Raw genomic sequence first — 22,554 nt, forward strand, 5'->3', positions numbered from 1 at the left:
GGATAGACAGAGGGAGCGAGGGAGAGAGGGCGGGGGGAGGTCTGCAGAGGTAGAAAGACAAAGGGAGGGGGTGTCTGTGCTAAAGTCGACGAACGGGAGACGGTGAGATCGTCCACTTCGCCCGCTGAAAGGCAATTAATGCTCCCGGCGCACAGCTGGGCAGACGCCGCACTATTTTTAGCCGGCTGCCGCCTCGCGGGCCCCGCGGTGCTGTTGAGTCGCTCGAAGGTATCGAGCGAGTGTGCGCACTTTGGTCAATTAGGCCAAAGCCCCGCGCGTGTCACATGCGAGCCGAGCGGGCGGCAGTCCGGCTGCCCGCGGACCGACCGGTTATCCGGTCAAAATTGGTTCCTGGATCATAGTTCCAGTCCAGAAATAAAAAACCCAAACGAGCCCGGAGAGCGCGGTTGCCTAATTGGGTGAAGGGTTGAGGGAAAATCTGCCTGATTAGCCTTCTCCAACAGACGGGGATTAAGCTTTTCGGCTGTAATTATTATAAAGCATACGTCAGCAGATATCCACCCATTTCAGACGGGACAGAGGAGCGACGGGGGGGCGGGGGGGGGGGATGCCCTGCGAGGTGACTGAGCGACTCTCCGTGAGACCCGGTGAGACGCGGAGGACCCAGGAATAGGAGCAGGGACCGGAGCAGGAAAACAGGAATACCCTCCCGAGTCAGTGCCACGACGCCGACACGCCGCACGCCGCACGCCCCGGCAGGGCCGCCTCTGCTCCGATCATAAGCATCCTATGCTATTCTGCTCAAGATGGCGGTGCAGGCAGCGGAAAAGGACGGAATAGTGAGTATTTTGGAGCTGCGTGGGGGAAACCGGGAACCGGGGCGGGGGTTCGACGGTTCGGGGAATTTGAGTTCCGTGCATAAAGGGGCCTGTGGGTTTGATCGAAGCGCACCGTTATGTGGATTATCGGGCGCTTAATGTGTGAGTGCGGAGCGCCGTGCGCGGCGCCTTCAGAGCGCAAGGCGGCGACTCTTTTCACCCGCGGCCGGGGAGGAAATGGGAAATCCAATAGGTGTGTGTGAGAATGTGTGTGTGTGTGTGTGTGGAGATGTGTCGGCGGTCCAGCCGGTTCTCTGAATGTGCGCATCAACATCGCGGTACAATATGCGGCCAGTTTGGCAGTTTACGGGGTCAATTTTATAATCTCCCGTCGCCCGCAGCAGGAGCCCTGACAGGAGCGTGACAGCTCCGCTGCCACCTCGTCGTTGTCGGGAGCCGCATGCGAGGCCCCACACCGTGTGTGTGTGTGTGTGTGTGTGTTTTTTATTATCAAATAACAGGCCTGCAGCCTCGTGTTGGCTGTCTCAGCCCCGCCAGGCCAGGCTGCGTCCTACCTGACAGAGCGATTAAAAATGACAGTTTGCACCCTGTGTCTTTTGTCACCGGCGTTGAAGAACGTGGAGGACGAGCACCTGAACGACTCGCTGGGGAACCCCGGCCTCATCTCACCTGACAAGGAGGATCTGTCACGTCTCCTGGTATGAAAAGACGCCTTAGCCGTCTCATTGGTTTCCCTGTCTGACGCTCGCTCCGGGCTGTGCCTTAACGAATCAAATGTGCTTTGCATAGACGGTGCCGTTCAGCGGGCGCATCCGGGGCGGCATGCGGCCAGGGAAGAAGATCATAGTGATGGGCATTGTCGACCTGGAGCCAGACAGGTAAGATAACACACACACACACGCAGAGACCTTATCTGGAGCTCGGCTTCAGCTCACCATATGTCAAACATCCTGTTTTGTGTCATCCATATGCATAATGAGGGATTTTTTTTCTTTTTTTTTGAGATAAGCTTTTTGTTCTGAGGCCTGTCAGGCCTGCACTGCCAGTCCAGGACACACTGAGTAATGCGTGGGCAGCCAGAGAGAGAAGGGAGGCTTGTTAAGTATGCAGAGACAGGGCGTTCCCTCACCAGCGTGGAGAAAAGGGGGTAAAAAAGAGAAAGAGGCCCCAGTGAAGCAGACTTGCTTGGGTGTGTCCTTACCCTAGATGGAAACTTGTGTCAAACGTGGAACAAACTCCCCATGACCTCATCCTGTTCGCTCACGGCTGCTGGCACGGTATTCAAGCCAAAGTTCATGTGAATGTCTCGGCCGACTGTTTTTTTTTCCTTTTGTTGCATCTCAGCACTGAGGACGTTTGTTACTGTCATCGTGTCCGTGCGTTCACACACCACGGAGGCAGTGGGAGCTGGGGTTTGGGGGGGTAAGGCGACGCTAGCAGCAGGGATTATTTATAATTTACACGCAGTTGGTTTGCTCTTACACAGCAGTGGCAGAATTATGCATCTGATTGATCCCAGATTAGCTACTGGACTCGCATCATGTATCTGACGTCCTGTTTGCCACCCCCTCACGTGCTGCCTGTCTGACCCCTCAATCCTCTGGTCCCTTCTCTTCCCCCCCCCAGCTTCAACATGAGCCTGACCTGCGGCCGTGACTCGGAGAAGGAGGAGGCGCCGCACGACGTGGCCCTGAAACTCACCGCCCGCTTCAGCGACCGCCAGTTTCTGCGCAGTGCCCGCGTGTCTGGGAAATGGACTGAGGAGGAGGCGTCCACCGCCTACTTTCCCTTCATCCCCGATCAGCCTTTTAGGGTAAAGACTTCTTTTCTGCATTCATCACTAACTCCCATGTCAGACGGTGCTGGGTACTCCCTGTTTGCAGGCCGAGAGACTTTCTTGGGTCTTGATGAACACGTGTGCTGTTCTGGAGATTGCGGGATGCTCTCATTTACTGGGGCGTCCTTCTCCTCTGACCTGATGGCTCTAAGAATTTAAATCCCGTTCTTTATTGTGATGGTCCAAGTTTAGGTATTAATATGAACAAACCGAATCTTTGACAACCTGGATCCTTTTTTTTTTTTTTCAATAGGTCTGCCAGCTCTTCCTATAGGTTATGAAAACATCGTACTCCATAATTTCTTGACTGGGGATGTGGTGAATCTACAGGCACAGGCGAAGCTACGCAGAATTTGCGTTTACGTTCAATCTCTGCATTGCGAAACTGCTTGCATGCGCAGCGACAGTTAGGAAAGTGGATCAGTGTTGAACCTGGAAAGAGCTCTTCAAAATTTCATGGACATTAGTGTGAGGAGTCGGGACAAGAATGTAGAGCTTTCACAACGCAGGGCGAGACGTGATAATCATTCAAATTGGGAATAATGTTGGAAAATCTCCAGAAAATATTCACTATATAATTAAATACCTACATACGTTCTCTTCAAAAACCGAGTCAAAACGTGCAAACATCCTATATCACTACCCCGCCGACATGCTTTTTAAAGAAATATCACTGTGAAATAAATATCTTCGGGTTTTAGGCTGTTGCGATTTAATCAATCAATCAATCGATTATCGACAATCGTCGGGTGCACCCCTAGCAGGAACGACACAGTAAATGCGCTAAAACATGCAAAGAGTTAGAGCACTTTTGTTTTTTCCAAGTTGCTTCCTTGTAGCGTTATCAAAGCTTAAGTGGGACAGTCACGTGTTACAGCAGTAGTGTTGCGAATGTCCTTGCAGTATAGAAATAAGAGACAAACAGGAAATGTTTTTCCATGCTGAATCATATCTATCCAGCATTGACGCAGCCTGCGTCCTGTGTAGCATCGGCTGTTTGTGACCCGCTCTGATCACTCGGAATAACGCAAACGGCGATCAACAAAAACTATACGATGAGGGTTCTCAACTAACCGGCATTTGACCAGAGAAATGTATTCGTAGACTGATACATGAAAACCTATCATTTCTACCAAAAGAAAGAAGGTTCAGTCCTAAATTTCGTTTAAGAGAATGCACAAGATACTAAAACTACTGAAGACACAACCACATTTAACTTATTTTTAGAGGTGATCCCTGCCTCTGGTCGTGGAATGTCAGCTCCCTGATAAACTGTCATTGTTTGTGGTCAGAGTGTGACCGAGCAGGTCAGCACAGTCATGACTCTGTCAAAAGCTGGGGGCTGGAGATTAAGGCACGTCTTGCAGATTGTTTCCCAACAAACTGCCTCATGAATTCGGAAGGCATGTGGACAGACTCATGATGTGCTGTGGTTTCAGAGAGCGGGACGGCTCGTTTTGTGTTACTCTCTTCACCCCCCCCCACCCCTCATTAAAATCCATAAAACTTTGTGTTTAGGAGTCATTCCTGTTTTTAGTTAAAGCTGAACCAATCAATACTTTTATATTAACAATGAAAAAAGTACTATGTAGAAAGGTCGCTCATAGTAACAAACCCACCGAGAACTGTCACCGACTCTGCGGCTCCCCTTTGCTCTGCGAAGTGTTTTTAGCGTCTTTCGGCTCATTGTTTCGGTTTTAGGGCCCGCAACTGCAGCCGTTTTTCAGTGAAAAAGCCGCTACCTGCTCAACCCGCAAAACCGTAGACAGACAAAGTTACAGACTAGCTGGTGGACATAGCGGAGCATTTAGCAGCTAAAGAGCCAGATACGTTTTTTTTTTGCTAAAAACGGGGAGAGATTATTGGACTTGCATTCATCAGGTGGAGAGCAACACGAGTCCAAGTGAATGATAATGTTGCTTAATGTAAATAAAACTGTTTGCTAACACGTTTACCACCAGCTTTACAAGATAATATATAGAAGTCCTTTCATTACCACAATTGAGTAGCTTTTTCATGTACTTTTTTTTTTTTTTTTTTTAAAGAATTCTCTTAAAAACAGCAAATCTGCTTTCGGGGGATGGATGGGCATATTCATATAAATTGGACATGGGCGGGATGCAGCAATGGTAATCTCATAGAGACTATATATAGCTAAGTAACTGGTCCTCAAACAAGTTGCTTGAGTACTTGTGCTGAGGGGGGAAAAGTGATCCTGTGTCTACGTGGGTTTGGTCAAATAACAGTTCCTCAGCTAGAAGTAGAAGCGCAGTTTGCTCTCTCCGTCCCGCCGTGTGACTGTTGCAGAGTCGCCATAAATGTAACAGCAGAGTTGGTCTGCACCGTCTCAGAGGAGTCGATGCAAAGGGCTGTAAGGGTCAGACGCACAGTACTCTTATTTAGGGAATTACGCTTATTTGATTTCCTGCTGAGATTTAGATAAGGTTTGTATCGCTTTCATATCCGATTGTACAATATGAAGCTGCAGCCAGTTAGCTTAGCTTAGCATAAAGACTGGAAACACACTGTGGTTTTTGTATGGCTCAAACATTCGAGATATGAGGTATTAATTGGTGAGCTTTAGATGTGCTAGTAGGTGATATGTTTTTTTTTTTTTTTTTTTAACCTTTTGGAGAGAGCCAGGCTAGCTGTTTCCAGTCTTTATGCTAAGCTAAGCTAACTGATGGCCGTAGCTTCATATTTACCATACAGACGCGAGAGCGGTATCTTCTCTTTAAACTCTCAACAAGAAAGCACGTAAGCATATTTCCCAAAATGTGCAACTATTCCTTGAAGCTCTATACTAGTGCTTATCTTTATTGCCCTTTTATTGCAGTTTGATGCCCCAATAACAGTGTCGTTGCTTCTGTATTATAAAACTGATTCCAAGTTGTAAGTGCGACGTAAGTGATCTGTGTTATCTCTCTGCCGTCCTTCTCTCCGTCTTTTGCCTCTCCCCACCCTGCAGGTTGAGATCCACTGCGAGCACCAGAGGTTCCGGATATTCGTGGACGGACACCAGCTGTTTGACTTTTATCACAAAGTAAAATCTTTGCCCTCTATCGACACAGTACGGATACAAGGAGATCTACAGATCACCAAGCTCGGTTAACTGACCCCACTCCTTCCTGCTCTGCGAGTCATGTGTGAAGGAGGGACTTGATCACAGATGACCACACACGCACACACACACACACACATGCACAAACACACACACACGCGTGCGCGCCTGTTATGTCATCATCCGTAACCCGTCATGCAACACTGCAGCAACATAGCAACTCGAAAAAGGCTCCGGCAGTGACAAGTTAGAGATCCTCTGCTTAATTTCATTCACCTCTTCCCATTCAAAGAGAATCCGATATGATGATGCTTTGTGGGTGAATGTGTTTGCTCCATTTTCAGGTACTTTTTTTTTTTTTTTTTTTTCTTTGTAGCCTCGGTTCTGTCTGATCAGGGATCTCACAGCTTATTAATAGTGAATTCATTTTTTACGTTGAAACCTTTTGGGGATACTGAGATATAGAGGCAGGTGTGGAATACTTTCCCAAGGACGGAAGGATAGGTCAGATGTTACAGGGAACATGTTACTCAGGAAAATATATCTGGAAACTTAGCAGCTAAGATGGAGGCAAACCCTGGCCTACGAGTGGAAAATCTCCAAATTTCCTGACTGATTGAATGTTTTAACTTAAATTGAGGGAAATTTTCCAACCTGTGGGCGCCAAAAGAAAAAGATTCCAAAATTTTGTGGATAAACTGGAAAATGAATGTTGGTCAAGCTTTCTTTTCCAACCAAGAACGGAGACAGATGCGCTGTAAATCTCTGCGGTACTGAACCTGAGCAGTGTTTCTAGATGTTTAGTCTGAGCCTTGACCAAATCCCACAAGGGCAGAGACATGATTTTTTTTTTACATCAGAACGAACTGGTTTAAAGCAAAATGTGGCAGGTTGTCTGACACCTTCGGATTTGACTTCACTCGGCCCAGCTAGGTGTGTATCAACTGCGGCAGTAATCTACTAACAGTCAGTTCTCTGATCACAACAGAGAGCAGCGTAACACCCTCTCCCCGCGCTGAGGCATCTCCAACCCCGTAGGCGCTCTCCCCTGCACTCCCTTGGGTTTGTTCCAGTTGCCATGGTAACGCGCTGCAGTCTCACCGACCTACATACCCGAAAACGGGGATTATATCACGATCGAGACGTAGCAGAAATCGTCCCGTGCTGCACGCTGCGTTTGTGGGTAGTTTGCACTCATTTTGGCGATCACCGCAGCTGTTCTCCTGTGGGTGGGTGGGTGGGTGAGTGGGGGTCCTGTGTGGTGAACAGGAAGGAGAGCTACTAGTGTTTACTCTGGTGGGCGAGGAGAGCGGAGAAATGGCTTTCAAATGATTTAGAAAACTGAACTCTGCTCTCTGCTGTTGAACTCATAGAACAACTTGTTTTTTGTTTTGTTTTGTTTTGTTTTGTTTTTTTTCACCCAAACCTCACCTGAATTGTAGACTAATGCAATATGCAACCTAACTCTCACGAAAGTACACTCGCTCGCGCGCGTTCAGAGGAGACCGTGCCGTCAAAGCGCGCGGGTGGTCAAACTAAAATCCGAAACCCATCATTCACATTCGACGGTCAGCTGGTTGTTCTTGGGAGCAGATTCCGACCCTGGTGGTATTTTGAATGTACAGTAGTCATGTTTCTATAGTAGCATAGAAGATATAGTGGTGCGCAAATGTATTACTTAATGTCACGGTTTTTTCGGTGGTATGGCTGGTGCCGTTCTGGTCCATTTTTCAGGCTGACAAGTGCGTCTCGCGTGCTCTATGGCGTTGTTCTGTCAAGCGTTCCCCCGAAACATTCCACGCCAGCGCCTCGTCCGCGCCGAAGCAGATGGATGCGATAAAGCAGTTGCATCCTCGCCGGGTGCAGGTACAAACACCGTTGCGTCCGTTATGCACCGCGGGGTTTTGCCTCTGTCACCGTGGACGCAGGACGCCTGCCTCCGTCACTGAGGCAGAAGGGAAGTTATGATAAATACACAAGAAAGCAGAGGTTACCTGCAAAGCAGAGCTCATAAGAATTAAAAGTATTATGTCTTAAGGAGCTGAGTTTACACGTCTTGAAGCATCAACATTCACCATGCTCTGTAAAGTGTAACACATTGAACTAGGTAGGAGTTTCACTGCGTAGATTTCTGGATACCACTTTCTAATAAAGTGTTGATAAGATGTAACTCGTGGCTTTATTAATAAATCATTCACTAATGGTTTATAGATCGGTCAGAAGATTTTTATTAAAAACCTCGGGGCTGCCAGGTTGCAAAAATCCCTTTTGGGTTTATCTTGCATTTGGTGGTAGTGTAGTTCTTAATGTTGGCAAACCGTCAGTTTTTCCAGTTACAGGTGTTGGTGAGTCGTAAGTAACGTTCGTAATAACGCATCAAGGCTGAAATAGTAAATGTTTTGTTACACTATGAGATGTTATTGGTTAATAAGTGGATTTGGGCCTAGAGCTACAAAGACAGGTGCATGAGGAGAATGGGCCAGGGGATTTTTCACAACCTGGCAACCCAAAAAGTGGTTGGGGTGTTTTTAATAATGGCTTATAACTACATGATCTATAAAACATAAGTTATTTATGAGCCATTAACAAAGTAATTATTTCCAACTCATAAACTCCCTTAATAAAAGCTGACTTACGAGAAAGCGGTACTGGTTTCTGCTGGTTCGGATTGGGTGACAGTAAGACCTGAATCACGTGAGAGATGAGACGAGACGTAAAGAGTTCGCATCAAACCGAGACGTCGGCTCCCGCGCGCTCCCGACGCCGTGGCCTGGACTGTGCTCGAACCTGTGGAGCAGCTCGAGGCCGCGAAGAGGCGAGGAGCGGGCGTACCGCGAGGACGCCTCGGTGTTCACCGCTGAGCTTAACGCAGCTAATGGAGGATTTTCCCATCACCCTTTGCTGCTGTGCATGCGGAGCACGCCGTGACACCTGCGCGGAGGAGTCGGCCCGTCCTCACCGCGGGGCCCTCGGCAACCGACGGGTCACGACGCCCCTTTTGGACTTCTGGGCGGGGGCCTCTCCGTTTGCCATCCCGTTACCTCGAGCGAGCTCGGTCGGACGCGGCTGCGCGCGGCACTCGTCAGAACGCGGAGAGCAATCCCGTCGGTTCCCCCTCGCGTGGCAACGAGGCCGCTGACTGCCCCGGAGCGGAGCTTGTTCTCGCCTGCTCGGTCAGACCGGGTCAGACCGGGTCTTCCCCGAGCTCCGCGGAGTTCAGCGTGAGGGGGCGCGAGTCGGTGCGACGCATCCTTCCTCCAGGGACAGGCTGTGTTTTTGGAGACTGTTTTATTTTATTTTATTTTTAGTGTGTGTTCTTCTATTAACTGGTGACCATTCGTTTGTGTTGAACATATACACCGTGTGAAGAATAGGGCCATAACTCAGCAGCGCGTTTCATGGATGTAGAAACGAGATGTGTGTTTAAGTGCGGTTCAGGTTCAGGTTTTGTTTTAGTTTTTTTAGTTTGTTTTTTTTTTGGCTGCTCAGTTGTCACATGGAGCTGAGCTGGCAGCAGTTAACTTCCAACAGCTGCAGCGCTGTTGCTGGGAATAATGGGGGAGGGAGATGAGCGGTTCAAGATTTCCCTGAATTAAAGGGCTTTTTTTTCTTCCTTCCCCTCAACAAAGCACAGTTTAACTCTGCGTCAGCGAACTGTTTTTCGGGCTGTTGTGTGTTTCCCAGCTGTGTACGAGCACAGTGTGTGTGTGCGCCCCCCCCCCTCTGCACAGCAGAGTGTGCTGCAGGTACGTGACAAGCTGGCAGGGTACTGGAGCTGGCTTGTTTGGTGCTGTTGCACTACAAAAAAAAAAAAAAAACCGTATTGCTGTCACCTTAAGGGACTCACAACTGCTTATTATTCCAGTTTTAAAAACAAAAAGCAAACATTTTCGGTACATGTGTTTTGAAAAACCTCAATGGTCCCAGTTCCCTGATCTCCTAACGTTCCCATATCTTTTGAAGAACCATCTTGGGAAATATTAATTCTTACTCTTGGCTCATGTTTTAACCTGCAACAGAAACGCAGAATGTCATTCTCTTCCTGATTTGTAACCTGATGATAAACACCCAGGTGGAAATGAGGTTCATATAATAGATGCTCGCACCCTCCCTGTGCCCAGCTGAAGATCGAGGGCGACTGATGTGAGAGGAACCGTTTATCTGACCCAGGTCTGTACTGCCCTGCTTTTGGACTTTGGAATATGGGTCATTTGTGAACATGGCCTGACGAGCTTCTGTTTCACCTGACGAATACCGAGCTGAGTTGCGAGCAGGAAGCATTTTGTCGTGCATGTAAGCTAGTACCTGGCTAGTTTTCTTTTTTTTTTTCTTAACCATCTCTACCACGTGTTTCAAGGTCAGATTTCCCTTTGGCCTGCTCCTCTTTACGGCCTAGTGCAGTATTTACGAAGACACCATGACAACGAACTTTATGGGATTTAAACACTGCTGGCATAAACGATCAGGACACAAGTGTGGACTGAGGTACCTGAATCGAACTTTTCCCACGTGAGTTTTTAACAAACGAAACAACAACAACAAAGTGACTTCCTAAGAAGTGCGAAAACCCACGTAGCTGTAGCGAGAACGGCTACACGCAGACGTCCGGCTATGAAGCGTCCTCTGAGTAGAAGTAGGCTGCTCCGTTGCTAATGTTTTGTGTGGTTGTACAATCATGTGATCGTTTCTGTTTATTACGGTGTAACCGCGACGGTTGTGTGTGTGTGGTAACGTCATTCCTAATGTATTGGTAACGTGCTAATTTTGTCTGTTTTTTTTATATGAAGGCATCTTGAACGTTTTTTTTGTGTGATAAGGATGAAAGTGTTTTGGGCCCTGCCGTGTACAAAATGTTACATTCCCACTTTCCCGTATGACACGAGGAAATGTGTGAAGCAAGCACAGGAGCGAACAAGGTTGACTGTGATTTTTGACATGGTTGTTTTCCAGCGAGTCTGAGGATCGCCAGGGTGTCGGCTTCTTCCGATCCCCGATCTTCGGAAAGGCTTCCCGTGCCACCAAGCGTCATGTTGGCCCTCGCTGTTGGCTGCTTCAACTGCTGCTGTTTGTTTTTTCAGCCGAGCAGCTTCCTGTCCACCATTTAAAAAAACAAAAAAAAAAACAGGAGTGCTTGTACTTACAAGATGCGATTGTAATTCCCAAAAAAACCTTAGATGAGCGTAAATTGTGCGTCTCATTGAGAGAGTGCACTGGACCACCGTTTAGATGAAGACAGCACGTTCTGCCACTGTGTTGGCCCTCCCCATGTGTCTCTCTGTCCTTCCTCCCTCGTGCTTTTGGAAAAACGGCTACTTTGCAAACCATTAAACTTCTCATCTTGGAAACTTGCTTGTGTTCGGTGTCCCTGTCTGGAAAAACGCTCAGATGCTCAACACAAAATGTTTGCCCGGAGGACAAACGGGAAAGGTTTTAAACTAAGTTCTTAACTAATGGAACTAACTCGATAGGTTTATTCCTCAGGAGAGGAAATCACTGTGGGGGGGAAAAGTGGACGGCTGCTCCCGTCATATTTTATTTCTGAATATATTTAGAGTTAGCATATATAAAAGATTCGTACACTATGAAGTGTTAAATCACTCAGTACAAGTACACTATTTTTATCCACAGCCTGTGTCGTCTTTGTAACCAGTGATGGGTCTATAAATGTCAGCATATATTCTATTACAGACATCCCTACCTAATTTCAGGCGTATATTCTGAATAGTTTTAAATGCTTTCTGATAATTATTTCATATTTAATCGTCTATTTTAATATTTGACCTGTGGGGGACAGCGATGCATCAGCATTGATGCATTTAACGTGCTACAAATTATTAAATGTGACTTTATAACACTGTGGTGGAACATAACTAAGTACATTTACTCAAGTACTGTACTAATTTTGAAGTACTTAGTATTTCTATTTTCTGCTACTTTATGCTTCTACTCCACGACACTTCCAAGGGAAATACTGTACTTTTATCAGGAAAATGAAATCGTGCTAAAGAAAAAACTGAATTCCCGGAGCGTCAGCACCGAGTTTATTAGAGGTAAAAAGTCGAGGTCATGGACCTTTTCGTCGGGCTTTAAATTCACAATAAGAAAAAACATCTTTACACTAGAACCACACGCAGCAATCAAAAGGGGCAAAGAGCCAAATTGCAGACACCTGAGACAGTTACAGGACAATTCATGGATTAAAAAAAAACACCTTAAAATGAGACCAACCAATGTCAGGATCAGTAGAATACAATTGGAAAAATAGAAAAAGAAAAAAAGGGGCAGTGGGCCATGCAGCATAAATGACTTCAACCAAGTTCATATGATGATAGGAGAGGGAAAATAACAAGTCCAAGTCCAAGTCCTTCAAACTGGACATATCTTCAAAACCTTAAAGAAAAACACAGCATTCAACGTTTAATTCCAATGTGTAATTAAATCACAAAATCTCAGAGTCGGTGAATCTTCTTTCATGTTTAACAGATGCCACTGAAGCCTCAGAGCCAAGATCAATTATTCCGTCAGATTAAAGAGGGAGAAATGGAGTTCACAGCGTCGGTGGAGGCCGCTCGCTCCGACTGTGTGAGACAACTTCATAATGAGACAGACGGAACTGCCAACTGTCAAGTCCCTTCATCTGCTGCTGTGCGGAAGGAAAGAGGAGGAGGAGGAGGAAGAAGAGCGGATGCTCCTCAAGCTCACAGGGACCGAACGGTGACAGTACTTGCAGCATTCGTGGAAACGCATTCAAAGCCAAAGACAGTTTATCTGGTCATTTACAGTCTCTCGCTGATGTCGAGTTCCGTCACATTTGCTGCGCCTGCTTTAAAAAGGACCTTGACCAGGTAAGACACCTGGGTGAGAGTCACACTGGAGAGAAACCATTTAACTGCAGTGAACGTGGCACGGCCTTCCTGCGCAGACACTACCCGGTGGCTCACCCGAGAGCCCGCCCTGGAGAGAAACCTTACAAGTGTGTCCGGTCCGTGGCAAATCTCTCAGCCACAGCGCCTACCTGTGTGTTCATGAGAGAATCCATGCGGGAGAGAAACCGTATCGTCGCAGCGTCTGCAGCAAGTCAGCGGCTGAGATTTCATAGAGCTAACGCAGTAAACAGCTGAAGGGTTCGTGCGGGGGGGGGGGCAGGGCTACTGTGCAAAAAAAGGTCAAAAAAAGGTTAGTTCTTCACCCCTTTTGGTTACAGTCATAACCCTGGTCTCCTCTGAAAGGTAACTGTACCGAAGTGTCGCAGGCGCAAACATGGTAGAAATGTAGGATTTGTTTTTTATTATGCCTTGCCCTTTTTTTTTTTTTTTTGGCATAAAAAAATGGAAATATAAGGCCTGTGGCAGCAGCTCTTGTCTCTGCTCATTTTAAAAGTATCCGTGAAAATGAGGAGAGATGACACACAAGGCCTGAGCGAGAACGACAGGCTCAGGAAAAAATGTTAAGAAAGCAGCATCCAAGATATTTTGACGTGTCAACGTCGTTAAAAGTCACTAAAGCGACTACAGACAACAGGTGAGTGTGATCAGGACCATGAAAGAGAGACAGTGGAGTAGAGAGAAAGTTTACCGAGTGTCCAAATAGGTATTTGCTTTTGTTTTTTTTGTTTTTTTTTAGAGCAACTGGAACAGTGGCGGAGGATGTATTCAGATCCTTTACTTGAATATAAGTAGTAATGCCACACTGAAAAATCATAACCCAGAAAGTAACTAGTAACTGTATCTGCCATCAAATGTAGTGGAGTCATTGTAATGGAGTAGAAGCTGTAGCTGCATAAAATGGGAATAATCAACCACTGAACCTTTCCGGTAGGGGGCGGTATTGCAACGTGAATGATTCCAACAGCTTCGAGACCTCCAAGAAGGAGAAGAAGAAGAAGAAGAAAGGGGAAAAACAAGAGGGAGAAGAAGAAGAAAGGGGAAAAACAAGAGGGAGAAGAAGAAGAAAGGGAAAAAACAAGAGGGAGAAGAAGAAGAAGGAGGAGGAAACAGAAGGAGGAGGAGAAGAAGCAGAAGCCCAAGTCGGAGCGCGAAGCTAGAAGAGTAACATTAGCAGAGATATAGCATTGAGTTAGATGAGGTGATTCCTTATAAAATGCCTCACTCCTGCGCCGTGAAGACGTGCGGAAATAAAGCGAGGACCGGCTCCTGTTTGTCGTTTCACCGCCTTCCAGTGAGGGAACCCGAGCGGCTCAGACTGTGGCTGTTTGCCCTGGACATCGATACAAATACTCCGCAGCCGGAGCTGAAGAAATATATCGTGTGCTCGGAGCATTTTGCTCCGGAGGACTACACAGCCAACGGGCAGCCGAGGACCGGAGCGACGCACCGTTTCCTGACGCCGACGGCCGTGCCGACCGTCGCCGTTTCCTCCCGCGCGCCGGATCGGAGCGTGACGGAGGTGACCGATGACATCCTTCGTGTTTCGTTATTGTCTCGCGTTCATTTCGTAGGGAAACCTCACACATTGCCAAAATTGCACCGCAAAGACAATGACACGGGGATAGCTAAACGTTATCAGTGAACTAGCTTTGTTGTCAGCGACAAAAAAAAGGTTTTCAAAACAATTTGAAATGCGGTTGTGTGCACGAGTGTGGGGGCAAACGGCACCAAAGAGAAATTAAAAATGAGCCTTTTTTTTCCTCAAGCGGAAAAAAATAAAATAAACAGTAACTGTAGCATGTGCAAAAAAAAAAGAAGCAAGTTTTACTTAGCGATTAATCATGCAATTTAACTAATTTCCACCGAGCCCGAGGTGCTGCCTTCAAGCAGTATTAGTAGTCAAAAACATGAAGCAATTCAGTCTACTGCTTCATTTGAATGGGGGGAAAAAAGTGGAGCGTAAAAAAATGGGCTTAAACAATTAATCGATTAACTCAACAGATTCTGATTATTTTTCTTTCGATAGATGAATCGATTCATTCGACTGATCATTTGAGCTCTCAGAGTCAGTGGTACTTGGTAACCCAACCCAACTCGACACAAGGAAGATTTCACAGCTTGGCTTGGCTGGCTCGGAGTCCTGCTATTCTGGATTTAGGAGTTTTCACGCACCCCTCATACAACGATACACGTTGTAAAGGCATGCACACTACACAGACTATATTATAAAAACAACGACGAGGTGAAAGCTAAATATAACTACATCAACTAGCTTCTGTTGTCAAGTAAAAAAAATCTTTTGGTGTCAATGGGAAACAGCCGACAGAGCCCAGGTGACATCGACTTTGAGCACACCTGGGCAAACAACATATTTCACAGTGCAAAGAGGTAAATATAACCCCTGCAGCAAACGGACGTTAAAACTGAGCCTTTCTTGAAATGGCAAGGAACAGCTACTTTTGATCTCGTTCTCTTGAAAAAATAGAAAAACATTAACCAGCAACAGTCCGAAACCCGAAGATATTCAGTTTACTGTCATTTAAGACGAGGAAGAGCAGTAACCGGAAGCTGGAAACACAAAGTGAAAAGAGGCTGATTTCTGCAGCAGGACACTGATCCAAGGCAGACCTCAAAATCCACCATGAACTGGAAAACAGGTGGTTGACAAATGCTAACTGTTGTGCAAACTACACTCAGTTGCCAGTTCATGAGCTACACCTAACTAAAACCGATGCGATAAATCTCCCCCTTCGTGAAGGTGTTTCGAGAAGTGTTGATTCAACTTTGTGGTCATTTTGGAAGCTGTAGTTCGTGGTGCTGTTGAATTACATTGGATTAAACAGAGAGCTGTTAGTTTTTAGCCAGGTGTGTACCTAGTGACAAACCGGACGCTGTGTGTATGTCAGAGCTAAAACGATTCATCGGTTAGTCTGACGACACAAAACTAATCCGCAACTTTCTCAGAGACTAATCATTGACGTTATTTTTCAAGACAAAAAAAAGGAAAACATTACCTAGCTCCAGTTTCCACATTGTGAAAATTTGCTGCTTTCCTTTGTATTATGTGATAGTAAACTGAGGATCTTTGGAAAAAAAACAAGGCATCTGAAGAGCATTTTTTTTTTTTTTTTTTTTTCAGCCAAGAAAATCACCTGCAGTTTATTCAAGAGTTAAAGTAAATGTTAGTTGAAGCCCTAAACTATATGGTCCACATTTTATAGGATTATCTGTAACAGTGAAGTGCTCCTTTTTCATGAAGTGTTTATATTGTCTTGCATACACTCTATAATACTGACAGGAAGTTATTTTCAACAGGATTTAGAAAACGTCAGGACCAAGCATATATTATTGGATTCTCATTCCTCTGAAGGTGAGACATGACAGGTGGGGGCTGCTTTTTTTCACCTCAAGGACAGAGAGATGGAGACAGTGCAATTTTTTTTTTTTTTTTTAAGATTGGTTTCTGGCATTTTTTCCTTAATTGGACAGTTAAAAATATAGAGTCTAGACAGGAAACATATTTACTTAGATCTCCTCTAGACCTGTTTTTAAGACGTAAAGTACTCTGCTTTGAATAATAAAATGTGTCTGATATGGTTTTACAAAAGAAAGTTTAATTAACTGGTTAAAAATTCTTAAAAGTACATCTGTTCCTTCTCCCTTATTATAATTAAAAAAAAAAAAAAAAAAATCCAGGAACTATGCAAATACAAATATCTTTAGTTTCAAAATTTGACACAATGTCTCCTACCTCACTAAAAAGTGAATTTTCAGTATGTGTGCACTGGAGGTTTCAGGTTTCCTCTCTGTTCTTCAGGCACAACGCTGGACTCTGAAGAACTGCCTCCCTCACTGCAGCAGTCTGGCATTAAGGTGGAGCAGGTTCCCGTCCTGGAGCAAACGGAGATCAAACCGCAGGTCAAAGAGCTGCTGCTGCTGCAGCAGTGTGACATTAAGGTGGAGCGGGTTCCCGTCCCGGAGGTCAAACCACAGATCAAAGACGAGCAGGTGGATCAACACATCAGTCCAGACACGGAGGCCTATACTTCCGACAATGCTGAAGTCAGACATGGTAAATCAGAGCCAGCCACCAAATGTGAGCTCTTCCCATCTTCCAACGCTGCAACTGTGAGTCTAAATAATGGCATAGACGACAAATGGAATGGAAGTGACAGTTCTTTGTCGCCTCGTCGGAGTCACGGCATCGAAGTCTTTGTGGAACTGGAACAGCCTCCGAGGGAAGAAAAGTCTTGCCATGTTTGCGATAAAAGTTTTAAGAGGGACTCTTATCTGATAAGGCACGTAGACAAGAGTCACAAAGGGCACAAGGCCTTTAAATGTCTGGAGTGCAACAAGGAGTTTGACCAACGGTACCAGCTAGTTCTGCACATAAGAAGTCACACAGGTGAAAAACCCTTTAGCTGTGATTACTGTGGTAAAGCATTTGTTCAGAACTCGAGTCGTCTTGCTCACATGAGGGTGCATACAGGGGAAAAACCATATTTCTGTGCTAAGTGTGGAAAAAGTTTTGCCACAAGCAATCATTTCAAATTTTGCAAAATGCAGAACGAGTGCAAAATCGCACCAGAAAAAGGGAGCGCAGATGAGAATCTCAAAGAGGAGAAGGCCTTTAAATGCTTTGAATGCAACAAGGAGTTTGATAAAAACCACCAGCTCGTTCGGCACGTGAGAGTTCACACGGGGGAAAAACCATTCAGCTGCGATTTCTGTGGTAAAACGTTCACCCAGAACTCGAATCGCATCGTTCACATGAGACAGCATACTGGGGAGAAACCATATTTCTGTAATAAATGTGGCAAGAGGTTTGCGAGTAGCCACCATCTCAAACTGTGCACAGGGACACAACACAAAAGCTCAAACAAGTCGTTTCGCTGCACAACGTGTGGCAGAAACTTTCACACGGACTCAAACCTGAAGGTGCATATGGAGGTTCATGAGTCGTGGCAACGACACATCAGTGAGAAACTGCAAGGACGGGAGCTGGAAGAGAAAAAACTTCAAGCGGTCTGAAAGAACATCAGAGTCTATGTGGCACCGGATACGTTTTCGAAAACTTGGGCAAACTTTTTAAATCCAGCCAAGTAAGATTATGATTTGATTGATTCATGTGTCGTAAATTATTATTTATTTATTTTTCACGGTGGAGAAGTGAGGAAAAAACGTCTCAAAAGGAGGTACACCTTCCCCCGTCCACGCTGTGATAATTTCCTTTAGGGGAAACCGAGATCACGAGGGGATGGACGGGATGGGAAGAGGAGCGGCGAAGCAGCTATGCCAACGGTCCTTTGAACTGCTCATTAAGCCCCAATTGGTGTTAATACGTCCAGCTGTAATATCACTGCTGTTATAACTGAGGTTGTGACTTCAAAGGTTAGATGTGAATCTAACGTACTTGTTCCTTACAAAAAGTCAATCTGATTGTCAGCATCCGTCAGGTTTATTTCTTGTCGTGCTGTTTGTCGTGGTAGATGCTTCGGTAGACTCTAGAGGCTTGGTTTGGGTCATTCCAGTCCTCTTTAAATCGGTTAACGTAGTCAAAGCGTGTATGTAGATGGTTCGTCATGCCAAAATCTCACAACGCCGCCGGCCACTGAGTATTACGGGTTCCGGGCCTTCCGAGGTAGGGCCATCATTTTGCCAAGTCTGTCTTAAAACAGCAGGTGCCGCCCGCATGAACACTGAAACCGGCCATCGAGAGATCTCTTCCTACGATGCTTCCAGTGTAAGTGATTGCGGGGGGGGAATGCACAGTTGTATGCAAAGGTTTGGGCGTCCCAGTGATTAAAAACGATGATCGTGGCATCGCCCCACTCCTGCCTGCGGCCAGCCATTCGAGCGCAGGGGGAGAGAGAGATCTGTCTCTGAAGGTACTCCAGACATTTTGCCCAATATCCTGAGAGGAGCCGTTGCTGATGTGGGCCTGTAGAGCCCATCGAGACGACGTGTGTGTTACCGGGTTACACAAAATAGCCACGGCATGGTTTGACATGACAGTCTACCTGATCTTCACGCAGTGCAAGTAACAAGCTGGAAAGAAACCAAGGAGGATTTTTATTTTTTTATTTTTTTAAATTGTGCTCAATCTTAAAAGTTGTTCTCAAAGTTTGTCAGTGCTGTTGTGGATGTTTGCAGCTTTATATTTTGTTTATAAAACAAGTAAAACAACCAATTATTGCAAAGAAGGAAAATAAATCACAACAAATTGTTTTCATAATCTGTGACTTAGTCAGTTGGTTTTTTTTACAATAGCTAAATATATGAATTGTCCAGAAAACCTTGTTAATATTTGCAATACAATTGAACATTTAAAAAATGGACCATTTATTTTGCAACGCAGACACAGTTGTATGCAAAAGTTCAGACAACACTGGTGAAATATTTTGTGGTTTTCTGAGGTGAAGAGAAGTACATACAACCCCTGCAGCAAACATACATTAAAAATGAGCCTTTCTACACCCCCCCCCCCCCCGACTTTGGCAGACTTTTCTGTAGCCAGCACAGACTCTCTCTGTGCTTGATCCAGGAGTTTTCACTCTCTCCTCCTGCAGGTAACTTCACGTTCTGAGATACTTTTAGGGGCTGCTCCTGCACCCACGGCACGTTTTAGATCTACACACAGATTTTTCAGTGATGATAAAGTCGGGGGACAAGCTTCAGCTTGTGCTTCTAGTTCATGTTGGATTTTTGCCGTCTGCTTCGGATCATCGTCCTGCTGTAGAAGCCAGCCTCTTTTTCACTTTCACTTTTTTGACTGAATGCAGGTCATTTGCATCCAGAGTGTTTAGTGGAATCCATTCTTCCTCTCTATCTGTGGAAAGTGTCTTGTGCCCAAACTTGTGTAATTTTTTTTTCAAGTTTTTTTTTTAAGGTCACGAAATAAAAAGCAGAACGGCTCATTTTTAATGGGTCTATGCTACAGGGGGTTGCACTTCCTTTTTGTCAAGTGAAAAGAAGTAACAACGTATGTTATCTGCCCAAACTCTTTGCGTGCAACTGGAAGTCCCCGAGAGGATCATCCACCGCGGCAGGGGGCGCCGGCGAGAGACCCCAAACGCATCCCGCGCGTTATAAAAGCTGAACTGGAAGCAATAACTCACATCGCCGTCCCCCGGTGCGTTTACCTCGCTGAACTATGCGGCTCTCGCTTCCCGGGGAGCTCGCTGCCTCGCCGTAAGACCCGCGCGCCGCCCCTCCACGTTCGCCGGCGACGTTAGCGAGCATGTCGGGGACCCAGCAGCTCAGAGCGCTGGTCAACGAGCGGCTGGCAGCGGCCGCCGAGGAAATCTTTGGGCTGGTCGAAAAGACGATGGCAGAGTATCGGGACCAACTCGTCCGCTCCAAGAGAGAAATCGTCCACCTGAAACGGGAGATCGAGCAGCTGACCGTTTTAAAAACCGACATGTCACTGTTCAGAGCAGGTTTGTGTCACCATCTACGTAGCATCTGGCGGGTTGCTATGTTACGGCGTTGCTGGGCAACGGATTGGCTGCGGCCACCGGTGATGGTGTGGGCCGGATGCAGTTAGCCAGCATCCGGAGACTCCACCAGAGTTCTCGGATCGGGGACCGATTTAAGCCAAGTCGCGGGAGGAAGTCGCGCAACTTCACGAACAGCAAATAAACTAAAAGATTCTTCCGCCTTTAACGCGTTGAAACCGTCACATGTGACCAAAACCAGTGGTGGAAAGTAATTAAGTACATTTACTTAAGTCCAGTTGTGAGGTACTTGTACTTGAACACTTCCATTTCTTCTACTTCACTACATTTATTTGACAGCTGAATTTACTGGTTACCTGTCGGATTTGATTAGGGCTCCAACAATTATTTCCATTATCGATTATTCTGACGATAACTTTCCCGATTAAGCGATTAGTTGTTTTGTCCATAAAATGTCAGAAAATAGTGAGAAATGTCGGTCATAATTTCAAACTTCTGCTTTTGACATATTTTAATTCAACCAACAGTCCAGATCTCTCAGATACTCAGGTGACTATCACATATAACAATAACATGGGAGCTGGAGCGAGCGAAAATTTGCCTTTACTGCTTTAAAAAAAAAAAAAAAAAAGTCTCAAACAATTAATTTTCCGTTAGTCGACAAATCGATTAATCGACTGATCGTTGCAGCGCCACACCTGACAATAACCTTTCAATACAATTCAACACATGGTTGAATTTCTCAACCTTTTTGATCTCTTCCCCTCCCTCGGAGTCGGAGCTCCTGGCAAAGAAAAAATTTCCCCTGTAAAATTCTCGGATGGTTTAACTGAAATGTTTGGGGCTTAAAGAGATAACAAAGGAACGAGCACTTTTACTTTAATTATATAAAGATGATAATGCTCATGTACTTTTATTTAAGTAGGCATTTGAAAGCAATACTTTAACTTGTCATGGAGTATTTTCATACTGTCGTATTTGTACTTTTACTTTAGCGAAGGATCTGAATACTTCCTCCACCACTGTCCAAAACACATCCTACTTGCACCTGTGGAATTATATTTGTGTCAGATATTTCTGGATATCTGTTTAACAGGTTTTAGTGTGTGTCTTCTCTGTCCTTTAGACCCCCCGTCAGTCTCCGAGAAAACGTTTCCTTCACAGCAGCCAAACCAGTTTCCCCTGCCGGAGGAGAGTGAGACCCAGTACCCTCTCCAGGTCAAAGAGGAGCAGGTGGATCTCTGTATTATCCCAGACCTGGAGGCCGATTCGTCCGAGGATGTAAAGGTCAGACTTTCCGGGTCAGAAACGACTACTCAGACAGACTGCCAGCTGTTCCCAACTTTCAGCGCTATAACAGTGACGCTGGATGATGACGACGACTGGAACGGGAGTGACGGCTCAGGTTCGTCCTCTTGTGGCCCGAGTCATGGCGGCGCTTCTTTTGCGGAGCAGGCCCAAGCTCAGAGCGACGAGAAGGCTTGCCGTTTCTGCGGCAAGCGGTTTAACAGGGACTCAGCTCTGATCAGACACATGGACGAGATTCACATGGGAGAGAAGGCCTTCAAGTGCTCCGAATGTGACAAGAAGTTTGCTCGTAGGGACCATCTGGCCGTGCACTTAAGAATTCACACAGGGGAGAAGCCACACAAGTGTCCTTTCTGTGGAAAATCATTTGCTCAGAGTTCAAATCTCAATGTTCACCTGAGGATGCACACAGGGGAGAAGCCATATTTTTGCAAATCGTGTGGCAAAATGGTTGCCCATACCTATCATCTCAAAACCTGTGGCATCACGGAGCCCAAAGGGGAAAAGTCATTTCGCTGTCTGGTTTGTGGCAAAAAATTCCACACGGCTTCGAAACTGAGGGTGCACATGAAGATCCACGAAGCCAGGAAGCCGCACACGACTGTGTAACCTTTTGCCAGATAATAAGACTGAAATGCCACTTCATTTCAAAACACTGGCTCTTAGATCGTCTGGACAAATCAGAAATGTAAGCAGCCATTCGGTGGTCTGGAACCTCTGTCTGAAAACCAACAGGGAGACTGTTCAGAGGACTTAAAAAAAAAAAAAAAAAAGCAATTTACAGCTGCCAGAAAAAGTCTTGCTTCAGACCACAACCTTTGAGTCCAGTGAACGGAATCTGGAACAAAGAGAGGCAGTATTCCAGTTAAAGTTTTCTTTTATTGTGACTGTTGGTAGCTGATGTATAATTTAACATTGATGAAAAGTTTGTAGCTTGAAATGTGAGGACTCAAGCTACTGCAGCACTTAAATGTGCATGCAAGCAGTGTTCCTGACGGTGTCATTGTGGTGGTTACTTTGTCCGGATTCCTACAAAAAAAAAAAAAAAGGAGCCTTTTCTGTTGACGTTCTGTTGGTTTGATGCATTTCAGTTCTCAGCCACGAGCACAACAAACAAACTCGTGGTCATCTTGCACTTCTTTGTTAATGAAATAAAATTCAATTCATTGGCGTCCTTAACCTGCCGTTACATTACAACCATCTT

General features: G+C 45.8%; 2 protein-coding genes across 5 annotated transcripts; both read left to right on the forward strand.

The window, feature by feature from the left end:
* Positions 1-694: 694 nt before the first annotated feature.
* LOC120796377 (galectin-related protein-like) lies at positions 695-22,123 on the forward strand. Of its 4 annotated transcripts, XM_040139166.1 has the most exons (6): positions 695-800; positions 1,415-1,498; positions 1,590-1,678; positions 2,427-2,613; positions 5,606-5,707; positions 21,169-22,123. In XM_040139166.1, exons 1-6 carry the CDS (start codon positions 768-770, stop codon positions 21,325-21,327), a joined length of 654 nt encoding a protein of 217 aa, XP_039995100.1. In that variant the 5' UTR covers positions 695-767; the 3' UTR covers positions 21,328-22,123. The 4 variants fall into 4 exon arrangements, with proteins under 4 accessions (XP_039995100.1, XP_039995098.1, XP_039995099.1 ...); XM_040139164.1 differs by lacking the exon at positions 21,169-22,123 and having other exon boundaries at positions 1,400-1,498; positions 5,606-6,930; XM_040139165.1 differs by lacking the exon at positions 21,169-22,123 and having other exon boundaries at positions 1,406-1,498; positions 5,606-6,930.
* Positions 13,638-18,820, forward strand: LOC120796376 (zinc finger protein 391-like). Its single transcript, XM_040139161.1, has 3 exons — positions 13,638-14,104; positions 15,901-15,955; positions 16,403-18,820. Exons 1-3 carry the CDS (start codon positions 13,799-13,801, stop codon positions 17,614-17,616), a joined length of 1,575 nt encoding a protein of 524 aa, XP_039995095.1. The 5' UTR covers positions 13,638-13,798; the 3' UTR covers positions 17,617-18,820.
* Positions 22,124-22,554: the final 431 nt, after the last annotated feature.

This window comes from Xiphias gladius, chromosome 11, assembly GCF_016859285.1.
Source record: "Xiphias gladius isolate SHS-SW01 ecotype Sanya breed wild chromosome 11, ASM1685928v1, whole genome shotgun sequence".
NCBI classification, from domain to species: Eukaryota; Metazoa; Chordata; class Actinopteri; order Istiophoriformes; family Xiphiidae; genus Xiphias; species Xiphias gladius.

Bases quoted from the DNA above. Each gene is read 5' to 3' on its own strand.
- LOC120796376 (XM_040139161.1), top strand. From the start codon at position 13,799: ATGCCTCACTCCTGCGCCGTGAAGACGTGCGGAAATAAAGCGAGGACC. The intron at 14,105-15,900 runs GTGACCGATGAC...TATTTTCAACAG, and splicing joins CGGATCGGAGCGTGACGGAG to GATTTAGAAAACGTCAGGAC. The intron at 15,956-16,402 runs GTGAGACATGAC...TCTGTTCTTCAG, and splicing joins GGATTCTCATTCCTCTGAAG to GCACAACGCTGGACTCTGAA.
- LOC120796377 (XM_040139162.1), top strand. From the start codon at position 19,826: ATGTCGGGGACCCAGCAGCTCAGAGCGCTGGTCAACGAGCGGCTGGCA. The intron at 20,025-21,168 runs GTTTGTGTCACC...TCTGTCCTTTAG, and splicing joins CATGTCACTGTTCAGAGCAG to ACCCCCCGTCAGTCTCCGAG.